Source organism: Leptonychotes weddellii, chromosome 6 (genome assembly GCF_054177405.1).
Source record: "Leptonychotes weddellii isolate Sample4059 chromosome 6, ASM5417740v2, whole genome shotgun sequence".
Classification (NCBI taxonomy): Eukaryota; Metazoa; Chordata; class Mammalia; order Carnivora; family Phocidae; genus Leptonychotes; species Leptonychotes weddellii.
In genome coordinates, this window is record NC_138374.1 from 81910480 (window position 1) to 81926198 (window position 15719).

At 39.2% G+C, this 15719-nt stretch overlaps 1 protein-coding gene across 2 annotated transcripts in view; it reads left to right on the forward strand.

Moving 5' to 3' along the window:
* ADSS2 (adenylosuccinate synthase 2) overlaps window positions 1-15263 on the forward strand; it is a 34727-nt gene extending 19464 nt beyond the window's left edge. For both annotated transcript variants that reach the window (XM_006746258.3, XM_031016951.2), the window contains 9 exons: window positions 2027-2093; window positions 2352-2459; window positions 3370-3451; window positions 5517-5643; window positions 6868-7022; window positions 8545-8669; window positions 10342-10439; window positions 12749-12898; window positions 14116-15263. In XM_006746258.3, coding sequence (XP_006746321.1) covers window positions 2027-2093; window positions 2352-2459; window positions 3370-3451; window positions 5517-5643; window positions 6868-7022; window positions 8545-8669; window positions 10342-10439; window positions 12749-12898; window positions 14116-14168 — 965 coding nt within the window. In that variant the 3' untranslated portion in view covers window positions 14169-15263. The remainder of the gene's footprint in view (window positions 1-2026; window positions 2094-2351; window positions 2460-3369; window positions 3452-5516; window positions 5644-6867; window positions 7023-8544; window positions 8670-10341; window positions 10440-12748; window positions 12899-14115) is intronic.
* The last annotated feature ends 456 nt before the right edge of the window (window positions 15264-15719 follow it).

Below are 15719 nucleotides of genomic sequence, written 5' to 3' on the forward strand. Positions count from 1 at the left end.
CCACTATTCTCTCACAATAGATTGGTTTCGTCTGTGTTTGAATTTTATACAAATTATACATTTATATAATCTGTTGTGTCTGACTTCCACTCAGCAGTATGCCTATCTGATTCATCCTTATTAAATGAAGCAGTATCTTATTTTCATTGCTGAATCGTATATCCCATTGTATGACTATGGCCCAATTTGTCCATTTTTACCGTTGATGAGACTTTGAGTCATTTCCAGTATTGAGTTATTATAAAAATATTGCTGTGCACATTCTTGTAAATATCTGTTGGTGTACAATATCCCAGTGTAGTTTAAGGATGTCATTGCTATCCAATTCTGTGGCACTGAGGCAGATAGTGATTTACAGGATAATTTTAAATCCCACAATAAGAACGTAGTTTCTGTCTCGTGATCACCTCGTGTAGGAAGTGTTGGAACGCCCCTACGAGACCACTAGGGAAACCTGTTAGCTGTACACAGCTGTGCTTATTAACCCTGCCAAGCAGAGGAGATGACTGCCTTGACAGTTCTCAGTGTCTCAGAAAGGGGACCTAGGGCACAGAAGGCTTTAGAGGCTGGGCCAGTCAGAGGGTGGTTTAAGGTCAGATTTCCTCGGGTTTTTTTTTTTTTTTTTTTTTTTAGTTTCAGCATCTATAACTACAACATTAGTCTTCTGATCCTGCCAAATAGTTCTTTTACACATGCCACCACTAGTTCTAGGAACCTTAGATCAGTCATTCTGTTTAAAATTCATACATTTCAGCTTATTTATTTAGACACAGTAACATTCATCAGTGAAAAGAAGCCATGGTTTAATGTACGGAAAATGATTAAATTGTACACTTTAAGTGGGTGAATTTTATGGTACATAAATTATATTCCCCTAAGGCTTTTTTGAAACAGAAGCCTTGATTAAAAGTTCGTAGACCAAATTCTAGGCTTGCCTGTTCCATAAAATCGCTATTTATTCAGTCAGTAAATATTTGAGAACTTGTAGGTGCAGGAAATCTGGTAAGCTAACTGACATGGTCCCAAGACTCCTAAAATACTGGTAGGAGAGAGTGAGTGTGTGGGCGTGAGTACACGTGTGTGAGCAGGCATGGGACGAGGCACATTCAGACAGAAGCGTATGCCTTGTAGCCCAGGCCGTAGAAGAGTGTCTGTGTGACCCAAGGGCAGAAAGGAGGGAGCCCCAGATGAAAGAGCAGGCTATGCAGGGAGGCCACATAAAAGAGTTCTTTTTCTTTTGAGCAATAGAAAGCCATTGACTTTTAAAGGCAAAAGGGGTAGTGACATCATATTTGTGTGTTGGAAAGATGGCTTTGCTGCATTCAAAATTATGAATTCAAGATGTCCAAGAGTGGAAATGTGCACACTCATTAGTTGGCTACAATTTTGGCTAGAGATGATGGAAGCTCATGAGAGAGAGAGAGATGTCAGAATAATCTAGAGATGTTTGGAGGGTAGAACCTGAAGAAAAGAGGGTATCCTAGTATACTGAGTTTCCTGGAATTGTGGGGTACCCTCTTACCATTTTTAAAATAATACAGGTTGCAGTTAGTAGGAATTAACAATCAGGCATATTTTCATATTAGTATACCTGTTGGCATAATAAACCTTCACTCCCACCATTGCTGTTGCTTTTTAAAACGTATACATTTGGGGTGCCTGGGTGGCGCAGTCAGCTGAGCCTCCAATTCTTGGTTTCGGCTCAGGTCATGAGATCAAGCCCCGCATCGGGCTCCATGCCTAGCGCGGACTCTGCTTAAGATCCTCTCTCCCTCTCCCTTTGCCCCTCCTGCTCGTGCCCTCCCTCTCTTTCTCTCTCTCTCTTTCCCTCTCTCCCTCTTTCCCCCTCCCTCTCTCATAAATAAATAAATCTTTTAAAAAAATAAAATATATCTGTTTGATTAGTCATGATGAAATTAAGCTGAAGGGATTTATAGCTTAAGTAATTTAAAATTCAGTATGTTTTGCTCCTTCTGTGTTACCTTTGTTTCAACAACAACTGTGATTTGGTTTTTTTTCCCCTCAGTATTCGATTTTCATCAAGCAGCTGATGGTATCCAGGAGCAACAGAGACAAGAACAAGCAGGAAAAAAGTAGGGTTTTTTGTTTTTGTTTTCGGTGCAGTTTAAGCATATCCAGACCCTAATGTTTAAAGTCTAGGCTAGAGGTTTAAGAAAAATTATTAGAATATCCTGTTTAGACTCCAGAGAAATCATAGGATTGTGAAAATAAACTTACAGAAAATAGCAAAACAGAAAGTAGTCAAAGTACCTTCATTCTTTGTGATGATGTGACCACAAGAACTCCATTTTTCTTGTCTAACTCAAAGCTTGTTCTGATTTATTTTTAAGTTTGGGTACCACAAAAAAGGGCATTGGCCCAGTTTATTCTTCCAAAGCTGCTCGGAGTGGACTGCGGATGTGTGATCTGGTTTCTGACTTTGATGGCTTCTCTGAGAGGTAACTAACTCGTGTTTCAGAGTGGCAAGAGCAAATGGGATTTTTGGAATTTTTCAAATCCAGGATGCAAATTGGTAAAATCAGTATTCTAGTTGAAGAGTGGTGTTTGGCTTTTTTGGTTTTATTTGGACTTTAAAGTTATTTTTATTACTTAATTTCAAATTAAACTTCATGAAAAGTAACCTCATGATGATATCCTAGCAGTACCCTAAGAAGGCAAAGCCAAGATTATATTTAAGGATTGGAGTTTGGGATGGTTTGCTGAGAAACAGAGATTCCGGGGGGTGCTTTGGTGGGGTTACCACATCCCAGAGTCTTGACCCTCAGATTTTCAGTTCTGGAGACCCCCTGCCCCACCACCTAGACATAATTAGGCTCTTAGGTACTGGTGAACTCTTGTGTCCCAGATTCCCCTTAAACAATAGAAATTGCCTCACTGACACTTACTCTCTAGAAAAATCTCCATGAGAAACCTAATCATCATCATCAAAGCTATATGGTGACTCTGTGATGGAGAGTTAGTTGGTTGTATTTAGTAACAGGTGGCATCAAAGGCCCTACCTCTGTCTCTCTTAAAAGCATCATGCAGACCGCCCCCTTTTATTTTTCACACAGTGTAGTAAAATTCCTACTGAAGTGTTGTTACAGATTTTAGTTCTTCCCTCCACGCACATTACCCCGATTATGTTGTTGGTATTCCTAAATTTGAATAAAAAATACTGTTTTTGAGTGTGTCACTTATTCATATGACTGATCTGTTTAGATTTTATTTCTTAGAATGGAGCTTCAGTTTGGGATTCATTTGTTATAAGTGGTTTCAACACTTATCTACAGAAACCATTTGAATCGAATGATGTTATTCAGACTGTTTTTAATTGAACTACTGTCTTGATTTATCTCTACTTCTCAGGTTCAGAGTTCTGGCTAACCAGTACAAATCTATATACCCCACTCTGGAAATCGACATTGAAGGCGAATTACAAAAACTCAAGGTAGTGCTTTCTGGCCTTTTTAATGTTCTTTTTAAAACTTGTTTGCCAGATTGGCATCTAAGATCTTTGATCCATTCCCGTTTTGCATTAGGAACTGCAAACCTAAGAATGAAGAATGTGGAGTGTTTAATTTCCCTTATGGAAATTACACTGTGACTGAGAAGTTATATGTTAAATAATTTATAGTATAATAAATGCCATACAGATATGCATAAAGCATTGGAAATGAGAACTGGTAAAGTGAATTACTTGTCCTTTTTATGTCTAAAAACATATAGGCCTACCTAAAAGGACATAGTGTGTTTGAGTCACTTCACATGATGTGGCTGAAACAAAAGATTGAGTGGGGAGCAGAGAGGAGTTGTTCACGGGTCTTGTAGTGGTCTTATACACAATGATAGAGAGTTTGACTTTTATCCTGGGGTTAAGGAAAAGCTATGGAGTAATTTTGAGCAGAAAAAAAGACTAGATTTGTATTATATAAAAATCCCTTTTAGCAATGTGGAGCATAGATCAACAGAAGGGACAGTAGGAGATAACTTGTAAAGCTAGCTGGCCCGTTCTGGAAGGACGCCCCACAGGGCCAGTGTCTGTAGCACTTTGTCTTAAAAGACAAAGAAGGTGATTGGCCAAGGGTTGGGTCCACGTGTGGCTGCTTTCAGTTGTCAGTGGTGCCTGAGTTCGTCAGTAGGCAAATCTCCTACCCTTTCTACCCTTACATTCGTCCCTGATGTTTGGTGCGTTTCAAGATGGGTCCTATGTATATGATTATTACTTCTCTTCTATAAATAGGTATGAACGTGAATTCCAGAGCTGAATAGGAATTTATGAACCTCATATGCCATTCTAGAATGGTTGTATACCTTAGGCCTATCTACTCACTAAATTTCTTTTAAAAAAAAGACCTCCCAGGAAGATTCTAAATGTTGGGAATTTAGATTTCAGTGTATTGGTTGTTGCTTAGAATAGACTGCCATCTTCTTTTCATTCTGTCATGAAACAAATATTTTCAGTTTATTCCTGGCAACTTGGAAATATTTATGCACTAAAATGTGGATATGGCTCTTTGGTTCTGTTTTATCCATGTTTCATTTGAATGTAAAGCAGATCAATAATCACGAACAGAATTGGGGAAGAAGATTGAATTAATAGGTGGTATATGTCGAACCAGCACTTTAAGGAATAAGGGACATGATGAATGGCATGGTCATTTCCAGCATGACAAAAGGTCTAAACCAGGAATAAGCAGGAGACTAGAGCCAAGGGGGTGGGGGGACACCAGACTTTCATCAGTAGGTGTAACATACTCGGTTAGTTCATGAGTGGATGGTGGAATTTCCATACTAGACTGGCCAAATATGGAAACATAGTTAAAACTAGGTTTTATTGTAGTTATACTTTAGGCCTTGGGGGAATTCTTGTTTATATTACATTTTTAATTGAATTCTAAAATTAAGCAGTGTTATTAATACTTTTAATGTTTTGTGAGAGTTTTACAATGCTCAGTGTAAAATAGTATTTGATATTATCTACTAGTAATACTGCTGAGATATTGCTGTAATGAAATACAGTGGCAAAAGAATATTAACAATTGTCACTATTTGCATGCTTGGCAACGTCACTTGTGACCTGCACCAACATTTTGACAGTCACCCGGATGCAAGTTTCAAAACTTGTGGTTACATGGATTATAAATGTGGCTTTTTAAATACCTCACAAAATATAAAAGCACAGTGTAATATACTTAGCTCTTTTTATTTTCCTGAGAGCTGGTTTATGAAGAATGGAAGGTGGTCATCATTACTTGCAGTGAGGTTAATGTAGAACCTCTGAATTTCATTGTTTCTCTACTGTTCTTGAGCTAGGGTCTCATTTCTGGTTCTGGAAAATCAGGACAAGAGACCAAAGCTAATCCAAATATGCAGTAGGGTGAGCATGGTCACCAACCCCCTTCTGCTTTGCAAGAGTTAAGTTGCCTTGTCACAGTCAGGTGAATTTTACTTGTACTGGTCATGTTATAAATTTATTAGCACACATTGAAATTGTTTTTCGTCTTTGTCTACAGGGTTATATGGAAAGGATTAAACCAATGGTGAGAGATGGAGTTTACTTCCTCTACGAGGCCCTGCATGGACCACCAAAGAAAATCTTGGTAGAAGGTGCAAATGCAGCACTACTAGATATTGATTTTGGTAAGTGAGATATGACTTGCGGGAGCTTAACTGAGCCCTAAAGTACTTAGGGTATAAATAATTAACGTTCGCCTTACGGAGTTTTAAAACAAGGCTTTTAGCTTGTATATTCAGGAATGATGGACGTTTGTCATCTACTAATCTTTTTTTTTAAAGCAATATTGTGGAATACACAATGCATGTGTTACGATTTGTAGTTCAGGAGAAAAATGAAATCACTATTTGGGTCAGTGGGTTTGGGATTTTGTAAACTGATTTCTGTTGTTTGGTTCATGCTCCATTTGCTTGGAACTTTAAATATCGAAAACTAATCAACACTGTCATTAAACATGCCTATTCTAAGATCTGTGGAAATCCGTTTAACTCCCTGGGCGTGACATTCTGAATGGATTAGGGCATCCTCCATCTTAAAAAAATTAAAGCTTTAACATCTTCCATCTACTGCCCCATTAGGTTGTTGGCCTTTCCCTCTGAACATGATCTCCAAAGATAAGTCTGTTCTCAGGTCTTACTGACATTTCATTGGCTTTTGATTCCAAGTATACCAATTAAAGAAAAAGTGTATTTCTATTACTGTAGATAGGTATTTTTGACTCCATAATATGCCTGTGGAATCTGGAAAGAAAGCAGAGTATCTGGTTAGCTTAGTGGATAGTTTAAGTAGGAACAGGATCTTTGGGGATGGGGGAGTACACCCCTCTTAGCTTCTCTTATCATTTTTGGGATTATTCCCTTAATAGAGATCAGAAGATAGGATAATGAATACCACAAAATTCTTAGTATACTGGTGTCACTCTAGGTTGTGGCTGTGTATTAAAAATCTATATCAAGGGAATAAAATAAATTCATTTTTAAACTAATAGGAACATGTTAAAAACACATAGATTATAAGTCTACATAGTGGAATAGTTAGCCTAACGCCAGGGTTTTGGCATGAAATTATTCAGCAATCCATTAGGTGAGTACCTACCATACAGAGCTGAGTAACTGTGCACACTCAAGAAACCTCCCCAGAATGAGCACGGCAGGGATAGCTCTAACTACCTGTGTTTTGATCTCATTACAGACAGAAAGGATCAAGGACTAAAGGTTGAGGTTTGAGAGGGCAGTTATAGTCAAGTCTGTCCAGTATCTAGAATGTACTCAAATGCAGATTTTTCACAGTAATTCTGTTTCAGAGTAATGTATATATTTATGTGTGTATAATATTTGTTTCTTTTTTAGGAACTTATCCTTTTGTGACCTCTTCGAACTGTACAGTTGGAGGTGTCTGTACAGGGTTGGGAATGCCCCCTCAAAATGTTGGAGAAGTGTATGGGGTCGTGAAAGCTTACACAACTCGAGTTGGCATTGGTGCCTTCCCAACAGAGCAAGACAATGTAAGCCTGTTTTTCAGTAGATCCAATTCTGAAAGTTTTAAAATAAAAACTTCTGGGGTGCCTTGGTGGCTCAGTTGGTTAAGTCCAACTCTTGGTTTCGGCTCAGGTCGTGACCTTACGGTTGTGGGATCAAGCCCTGCGTCAGGCTCCACGCTCAGCGGGGAGTCTGCTTCAGATTCCTTCTCCTTCTCGTGCCTTCTCTCTCTCTCTCTCAAATAAATAAAATCTTAAAATCTTTCTCTCTCTCTGTCAAATAAATAAAATCTTTAAAAAGAAGGGGGAGGTGCCTGGGTGGCTCAGTCGTTAAGCGTTTGCCTTCAGCTCGGGCCCTGGTCCCAGGGTCTTGGGATCGAGCCCCAGGTTGGGCTCTGCTCATCAGGGAGTCTGCTTCTCCCTCTCCTGCTGCCTGCCGCTCCCCCTGCTTGTGCGCGCTCTCTCTCTGTCAAATAAATAAATCTTTAAAATAAAAAATAAAATAAAAACTTCTGCTTTTTTTCCCTTGATGAATTCTTCCTGTGCTTTTCACTTAAGTGACAGCAGATTGGCAACAAAAGACAAAGGGTTAGAGAGAACTTAAAGGTAATTTTAAGTGCCAGGCTACAGGAAGGTGGGTTTATGAGGGAGGTTGAGATAGTGGAAGAGAAAGAAGTGGGTAAAAATAAGAATTGCCTTTCCCCAAGAGCTTTTCTGGAGCCGAGGCTGAGCAGAGTGACTTCCAGACTTGATCTGTTCCCAGCCAACAGCTCCGCGGCGGTGATGTCGGGTGGGGCACTGTCTGTGAGTGTTGTATACTCGGAAGCTCTTTGGACCTCATGACCCTCGGGGAGCTGGGTGGTGTCACTGTCCCCCTTCTACACATGAGGAAACAGGCATGGAGAGCTGAAATCACTTGTGCAAAGTCACTCAGAGGGACAGGGCTGGGATTCAAACCTGACAGAGCAACATTTTAAAAAACACATAGTTGTATTGATGTCAATACAAGAGGTAGTGAAATGATGACTTTAATCAGAAAGGTGTAAATTAGGGAGTAGATAGATGATAAGTGAAAAATTGGGTTGTAGGGAATGGCTGTGGCTTAGATCTTTGAGCAATGTCGAAAGGGCATTGTGCTGTCCACACCGACTGACTAGCTGAGAGTTTGTCTTCTGGTTTTCGGGAGGCTCATCGAACTACAGTTCTTGGAACAATTGGCTTAACTTGTCTATTTTAATAAATAATTAACCTTGTTTTTAATATGAAGCATTTTCTATGTTACTCTAAATTTTAAGAAGTTATCTAACATTGTAAAAAATACCGGTTTTAAAGAAATGGTAAAAAATGAAGCCCAAAGTGGATCTCTTCTAAATAATGCCTACCTCACATATGATCCATCATCGGTATGGAATTCTGTCTTCCACTTAGTTATTTTTTGGAAGATGTTCATCTCTATAAGACTTTGACTTGGTATATGATCTTACATGTAATTCTACTAGATTGACAGCATTGGTATTATAATCCTAAAGTTCTGTTTTCTGTTTTCTAGGAAATTGGAGAATTATTACAAACAAGAGGTCGAGAGTTTGGGGTAACCACTGGCAGGAAAAGAAGGTGTGGCTGGCTGGACCTGGTTTTGCTCAAATATGCTCATATGATTAATGGATTTACTGCGTGAGTATTCTTAGAAACATTTATTTCAGGAAACTAAGGTACAGTTTATGACCACAGGTTAAATTTTGTGGAGTGCAAACTTGAAAAGTAGTGCCCTGGTAGAAAAAGTTCACTGTTTAGCCTCCAGATGAAATTGTAGCTCAAGGTTCAAGTGGACCAAGATCTAGGGGAAGGGTACCAAGGGAAAGGACCCCAGGTTGTCTTCGTACATATCCACGGTTGGGAAAAAGGAATCATGTTACTCCCATATGCATGTAAGTATAGAGGAAAGTGAGGTAAGTAGGTAGGTAGGTAGATGGTGCATTTTGCTTATATGGAGGGGAGGCAATATAACCGATTTAGTGCATGGGCTTGATTAATGTCTAACTTTTTTTTTTTTTTTTTAAAGATTTTATTTATTTATTTGACAGAGAGAGACACAGAGAGAGAGGGAACACAAGCAGGGGGAGTAGGAGAGGGAGAAGCAGGCTCCCAGCCGAGCAGGGAGCTCGATGCGGGGCTCTATCCCAGGACCCTGGGATCATGACCTGAGCTGAAGGCAGATGCTTAACAACTGAGCCACCCAGGTGCTCCTAACTTCTGTTTTCAAATCTCAGATTCATGCGTTGTGCCAGGACTTTGGTCAAGTTACTCTTTCTGTGCCTTTTTCATCATCTTTAAAATCTAGACAATACTATTACCTACTACATGTGAGTGTTTTGAAAATTAGGTGAGAAATATAGTGAGAGAGCATATAGTGTGCTGCCTGGCTCACTGAAATCACTTGGTAAAAAGTTGCTATTCACACATGTACATAAATATGTAAATAAATGTACTCCTGTTTGTATTAATTAGGCTTAACTTCCAGCAAATAACATAATAAAGGACAAAAAATTTGTGGGTAAGAATCCCAAACTTAACTGTTTTAGCTAATTATATAGATTTTCCCTTAAAATTGTTTCCCAGTCAGTTTATTGGGAGATTTGATGTATCTTGAAGAGGTCCTTGATGTGGTGTCCTCACTTTGCTTTGACAATTTCTGAGCAGAAAGATGGAAGTGATAATAACCAGAATAAAGAAATGAGGATCAATGGCCTACATGTAAATGTACATGTATCTTGTAGTCTTCCATGTGGAACAGCGACTTCTGCTGTGTCCCACAGAGTGCATCCTTTACTCCAGGCTGCTGTCCCTGAGGTTTGTGTTTATCCATCATAAGAAAGCTAAGCAGGGCTCCTGGATGGCTCAGTTGGTTAAACGTCCAACTCTTGATTTTGGCTCAGGTCATGATCTCAGGGTCGTGAGATCAAGCCATGCTCTGGGCTCTGCACTGAGCGTGAAGCCCGCTTGAGATTCTCTCTCCCCTCCACGGCTCCTCCCCCTCCCCCTCCCATTCGTGTGCACACTCTCTCAAAAAAAATAAATAAATAAATAAATAAAAGTGGTATGGATCAATCAGGGAAAGTATAATTATTAGAAAAGTAACTCACAAGTAGATCAGTTAAGTCATTTTTTTATTATGAGGAAAATGCACGCTTTATGTGTGGCACACTTTAGAATATAATCCTAACCAGTTTTCAGAATTGCTTTGGAATGTTTAGCTTTGTATGAATTTTCCTTTACTTCTTTGTCAAGTTAGATGTTAGGGCCTTTAATAGTTTGCTGTTTGAACGTTGCCTTTCCTTCCACTTAGGTTGGCACTTACCAAATTGGATATTTTGGACATGTTTACGGAAATCAAAGTTGGAGTTGCTTACAAGTTAGATGGTGAAATCATACCTCATTTCCCAGGTACTTTTTCAGTCTGTGAAAAAAAGAATATTATTAGGTGAACGTGTTACAGCAGTTTCATAAAGTACCTATGTATAGTCTATGATGTATAGCCACAGGGTTGATACGTTCTTTGTGAATAGCAAAAGTATATTCACATGTTATTGGCATTTGTTTCATAGCTGCTATGCATTTGGATCCTGGCTTGCAGTAATAAGCGTGTGTTCAGACTCAAAATAGGAAAGAAGAAACACGGTCCCTCTGAGCCCAGCCAGCTATGCTGCTCCTGAATCTTATCTTCCCTATTTTGAAAGTAACTTCTGTGTAGCGTTCTTCTCTTCCTTGAGAAACGTGGGGTAGGAGAAGAGTGCTGCTCGTAAAAGTAAGCAGGCTCTTAATACATTTACCCACCCTGTTCTTCAAGCCACATGAATGATTTTTTCTGATCTCCTATGTCAAAAGTGGGTGGTTGTAGGGAGACTTCCTACATGAGGTACTGTGTTTCTTCAGGCATATCTTTAGTTATAGGATTTCTTCAGTTACTCAGGAAGTTCCATAAATGTTTCCAGCTTCCAGAAATAGGAACCATTCATTTGTTTAGTCATCCTGTAAGCCTGGGAATATGCCAAAGAAAGGAATATTCACTACCTTAATGAAACTTGGTAGGCTTGTAGGTTTTGTGACTTGTTGATGATGACCAGCCCTTGGGAACCGAGGATCACCTTAAGTTCTTAGAAACACGTTTAAAATCATTATCTGTTAGTCCAAGGGGCCATCTCCAGTTCGGTTTCTCTTGACTGTTCTTTTCCTTGATTGCGGACTAATGACTTCTGGTTGAATGTGCTTATATTGTAGTGACTCAGATTCTGTTATCTTCCTCTGAAGAGTATTGGTTCTTATGTTAGGGGACAGTTGAATTACTGGCTGATCATCTTGAACTTGTATAAGCTTGGTTTTCTGCTGTGTTAGTATAGTTATGTGAAGAGCCCAGGGTGTTTCCCAAACCTCTAACCTGGTATGGGTCAGTCTCCGAATTTCGGTCTCCTCTGTGGAACTTGGTAGCTTGGTTTTAGGCTTCCTTATGGAGGGTCTGCAGTCAGTTATACTCTTGAGCATGGTTTTTAATTTTAAGGAGCAGGCTCTCTGCTATCTCAGCTGGATGCCAGGAGAGTGTAAAGAGATCGCCCCAATGCAGCAGTGCTGGAGCTCCAGTGTACCCTGCCCCTTTCCTTCTGCCAGCATTGCTTGACCTCTAGAATCTGTCCCACTCAGCTGGGTGACAGCTAGTATCTGGTAAGCCTCCAGCGGTCCCATGGGTCCCTTCCATGTGAAGTTGAACGTTAGCAATGGGACTTTCACACAGACTTCTGAGGGCTGGGAGCTCCCCACATAGCTCCCTCCTCTCTGACACTTGCCCATGTTGGCTTGAGCCATTTCAGCTTCGCTGAAACCTGATTATCTGCCTTCTCAGCTCAGTGGGACCGCTGTTTGTCCCCCGACTCTAGCGTCCTGACTTCCAGAGGCTGGGAAATTGTCCCTGGGCAGAGAGTTGAGTACTTTCAGGACTTGCTTGTGAGTTTTCTTTTTCTCAGAACCTGCAGTTTTGTGCTGCCTGTTGTGCACATTGACCAGTCGTGGGATGTGGGCTGTTCTGGGGAGGCAGCTCCCTTCAGTGGATGGTAATTTCTGAGCGGGAGTCCGCAGTGGGCCGTGGAATGAGCATCTGAGTGCTGACTTGGGAGGTCTGGACAGAATCCCCAAGCATCTGCTGTACTGTCTCTAGTCAAAGAAACTGTTCTTACTTTCGTACACTGTCCATTTTTATTAGGGGATATGGATACAGAGAAAATGATTAGGTGAGATAATGAAGGAAATTTCCAGCTCAGCTTTGTACAATCACAAAATCAGTAGATTTCCCAGATGAGAGCAAGTATGCAAGTCTCCTTTCTGTGAGGTTGCTGCCTTTATGCAGGTCCATAATCTCTAATCTACAGTGTGGAAATCTAAAAAGCTCTCAAAATGGAAAGTTTAAAGTTTGGCATCGAAGTCCTTTGACAGCAAAACGTGACTTGAGTTGATATTAGAGCTAATAATCTCTCTGCTTAGAGTGAAGAGTCCTGTTGCTGCAGGAATGTGTTTGATTATGAAAATATTGCCTCAGGTGGTAAATGTACTGTCTGACCTTCCTGCACTCTGGGAAACTGCATTCCAAAACACCTCTGGCTCCAAGGATTTTCATAAGAGATCATGAACCTTTGACACAGCAAAAAGCTGTTTGGCAATAGGCAGCGTTCTACCATGAAAAAACAGACTTACTCTTTAACTTTCAGCAAACCAAGAAGTCTTAAATAAAGTTGAAGTTCAATATAAGATGCTCCCAGGTTGGAACACAGATATATCAAATGCAAGGACATTTAAAGAACTACCTGTTAATGCACAAAATTACGTTAGATTTATTGAAGATGAGCTTCAGATTCCAAGTAAGTATACTTTATGAACAACTCTCTTTTCTCTATTTCTACCTTTGAGATAAAATAAAAGATCATTATTACTTTGTAGTGTTCATGATTTGCATCAATGCCCAGGAAAATACAAAATAGCCTTATTTCTTAGAGTAAATATAGTCATCTTTTTAAAATCCTTTGTATGCCTGAAGGCAGTAGGTTACCTCACATTGTTTTGACCCTGTCTTAATTCTCTGCTACTCTGGTTTTTACCATGTGACATTCATGCTTGTTCCTTTCTCCCTCCTAGTCACAAATCCTTTTGTATTTTCACTTCAACCAAAAATGGTTTGTGGTTTTTCCACTCGAGATTAAACCACCGTTGGGAGTTGCGGGAGTTTCTTGAATAGTTAGGAAATAACAGGTACAGAAAATAGGAAATCCAGTCTGAAAATATATGAGGAGAGGAAAGAATAAAACTTTATTAAAAAACAAGCTGGCCCGGGAGTTAGGCATAACCAGGTTATGGCTGTGACTAGTTAATGGAAGTCTTCCTTCTACTTGTACTAGTAGAGATTGGAGAGACAAAAGCAAAGTGGGTAGAAGGTGTCCTCTATGTAGAATTCATTATATACTCTGATTTGTATTGTGGTTCGTCTCAAATACGAGTCTTGTTTTCCAAATTGCTAGCTACCCCAGCCAGTGTGATGTCCAATTTAGTCAGCATGTTTGGTATGGCTCTTAGTCAGCATTTTTTGAAATACAAGCAATAGTGAATTAACAATGGCCTGTGTAAAATTCCATAAAGGTTAACCCATGTGTTACAATATTTAGAGATTCCTATAGACTGGTTCAGGCTGTGCAAGTTAAAATAGTATTCTTTTCCAGATGTTTCTACTTTTTTGAGATAGAGAAGTTACACGGTCACCTCTTAGCATCCTGCATTTATCAAAGATGCCTATCTTATCTAGTTATTAGGGACTTAATTAAGGGTTCTTTAGGTCTCTGCTGGTTTAGGCCAGTATTTTGCTAACCTAATTATTAGGCATTGAGGACTTGGAAATATCACGTGATTCAAACTGGAACTGGTAAGGCTGTGCTGGATGTTGACTGCACATTCTGTTTAGAAATCAGCCCAGTCTTCTAGCAGGACAGCACAGGATAACAGAAGGCACCTGGCAAAGTTAAATAGTGACCCTGGATTGAACATTATAAATGAATTAATACTATTCTTGTACTTTCCCCCCTACCAGTTAAATGGATCGGTGTAGGTAAATCCAGAGAGTCTATGATTCAACTCTTCTGAGGATTTCCAGTGATACAAGAAACACTCCCTGAGGAGGGGGGAGAGGACTTTCTTAAATATTTCATTTATGATCTGCAAATTTCAAGAAGAAAGACACTGAAGTGAGTTTTAAGCCCTACAGTTGTTTGCAGTCACTTCAGATGGCCGGCTGTGTGGAGAGAAGCTTCGGCGTGTGCCAGTGTCAGCCCCCTTCGCTGGCAGAATTGCCGAGTCATGTGACGCTCCTGCTGCTCACGGTGCCACGTCCTCTCTCAGTGTTTAGTCGTAGTTTGATCCATGTTGTTGGAAATCTGAAATAGAGTTCCTTTCAGTGTAGTTTTTCTTCATTATTGTCATTGTGTGTTCTTTGGTTTCACCTCTATTAAATGGGAAGAACAATTAATGCAGTTTTGCACAAATATTTTTTACATTCTGATCATTCAGTTTGTCATTGTGATCTTTTCTGTTAGAAAAAAAATGATGAAAAGAAGGGTTCTGTAAACTTTTGTAATGCTTTAAATTCTGTTTAACTCGTGAACTGTTTATTTTCTGCTGAGACCATTGCAAATTTGAGCTTTGGCAGGGGGGAGGGGATTATATTCATGTATCCTTTAATTTGTACAGAACACAAAACTTATTTCTCTCTGTAAATTATTTAATACATTGGACATTTAATTAAATGTCCAGAGAAAGGTGTTCCCTAAAACAACAATCTTAATGTTAAAAAAAATTAGTCATTAAAAGATCGTTGTGATAATTGGTGGATATTTTTCTTTAATTTCAGGCATTAACTCTGAAATGTATCGCTGTTCTTTTTTATCTTACCGTTATTTCTAAATCTAGTGGATTGATTTTCAACATTGTGCCTGCCAGTATGCCTACAGAATCATCTATATAAGTGTCCAAATGAACCCAAATGGTCAGTCATAATTTTGATCATGCCTTTATTTTTATTTTCTTGGAAAAAAAGAGGTGTCATTTTGACAAATAGGCTTAACATACTGTGTTGTAGATTATCCTTCAGTGAACTATTTTAAATGTTTAAATTAGGTGCCACTTAAATTTATTTTATTATACCATCAATAGCTGATTAAAAAGAACCAAATATTTCTAGTATGGTTTGTGTATTGTGTTTTTGTTCTAGTAAAAGAAGTACTGGTAATACTAGTATATGGAAGAGCTTTATCCCTGTAGTATGTAGGGATAGGGTGGGGAGACATCAAAACAGTTTTAGTTAAGAATGTAAATATCTTTTGTCTTCACTAGATGTATTTTTATTAATACTTAGTTCAGAAAATTCTAAAGTAGAGCCAGCCTTGTTGGATTCAATAAACAAAAAGGACAGTACAGATGATCTCACAAGCCCATTGCCAACCAATAATGACCTTCATGTAAAATTTATATTTAATATCACAATAAATAATTTTTATTTATTCTAATGGAAATTAAATGGGCTTTTATTTCTCCTTACCCTTTATCTTCCTACTTGAACTCAAATCGAGTTGAAATGAGGTTTTTTAAGTCCACATTCTCATCTTGGCTGAAAGTGTTGGGTTACTGAAACAGTTTTAG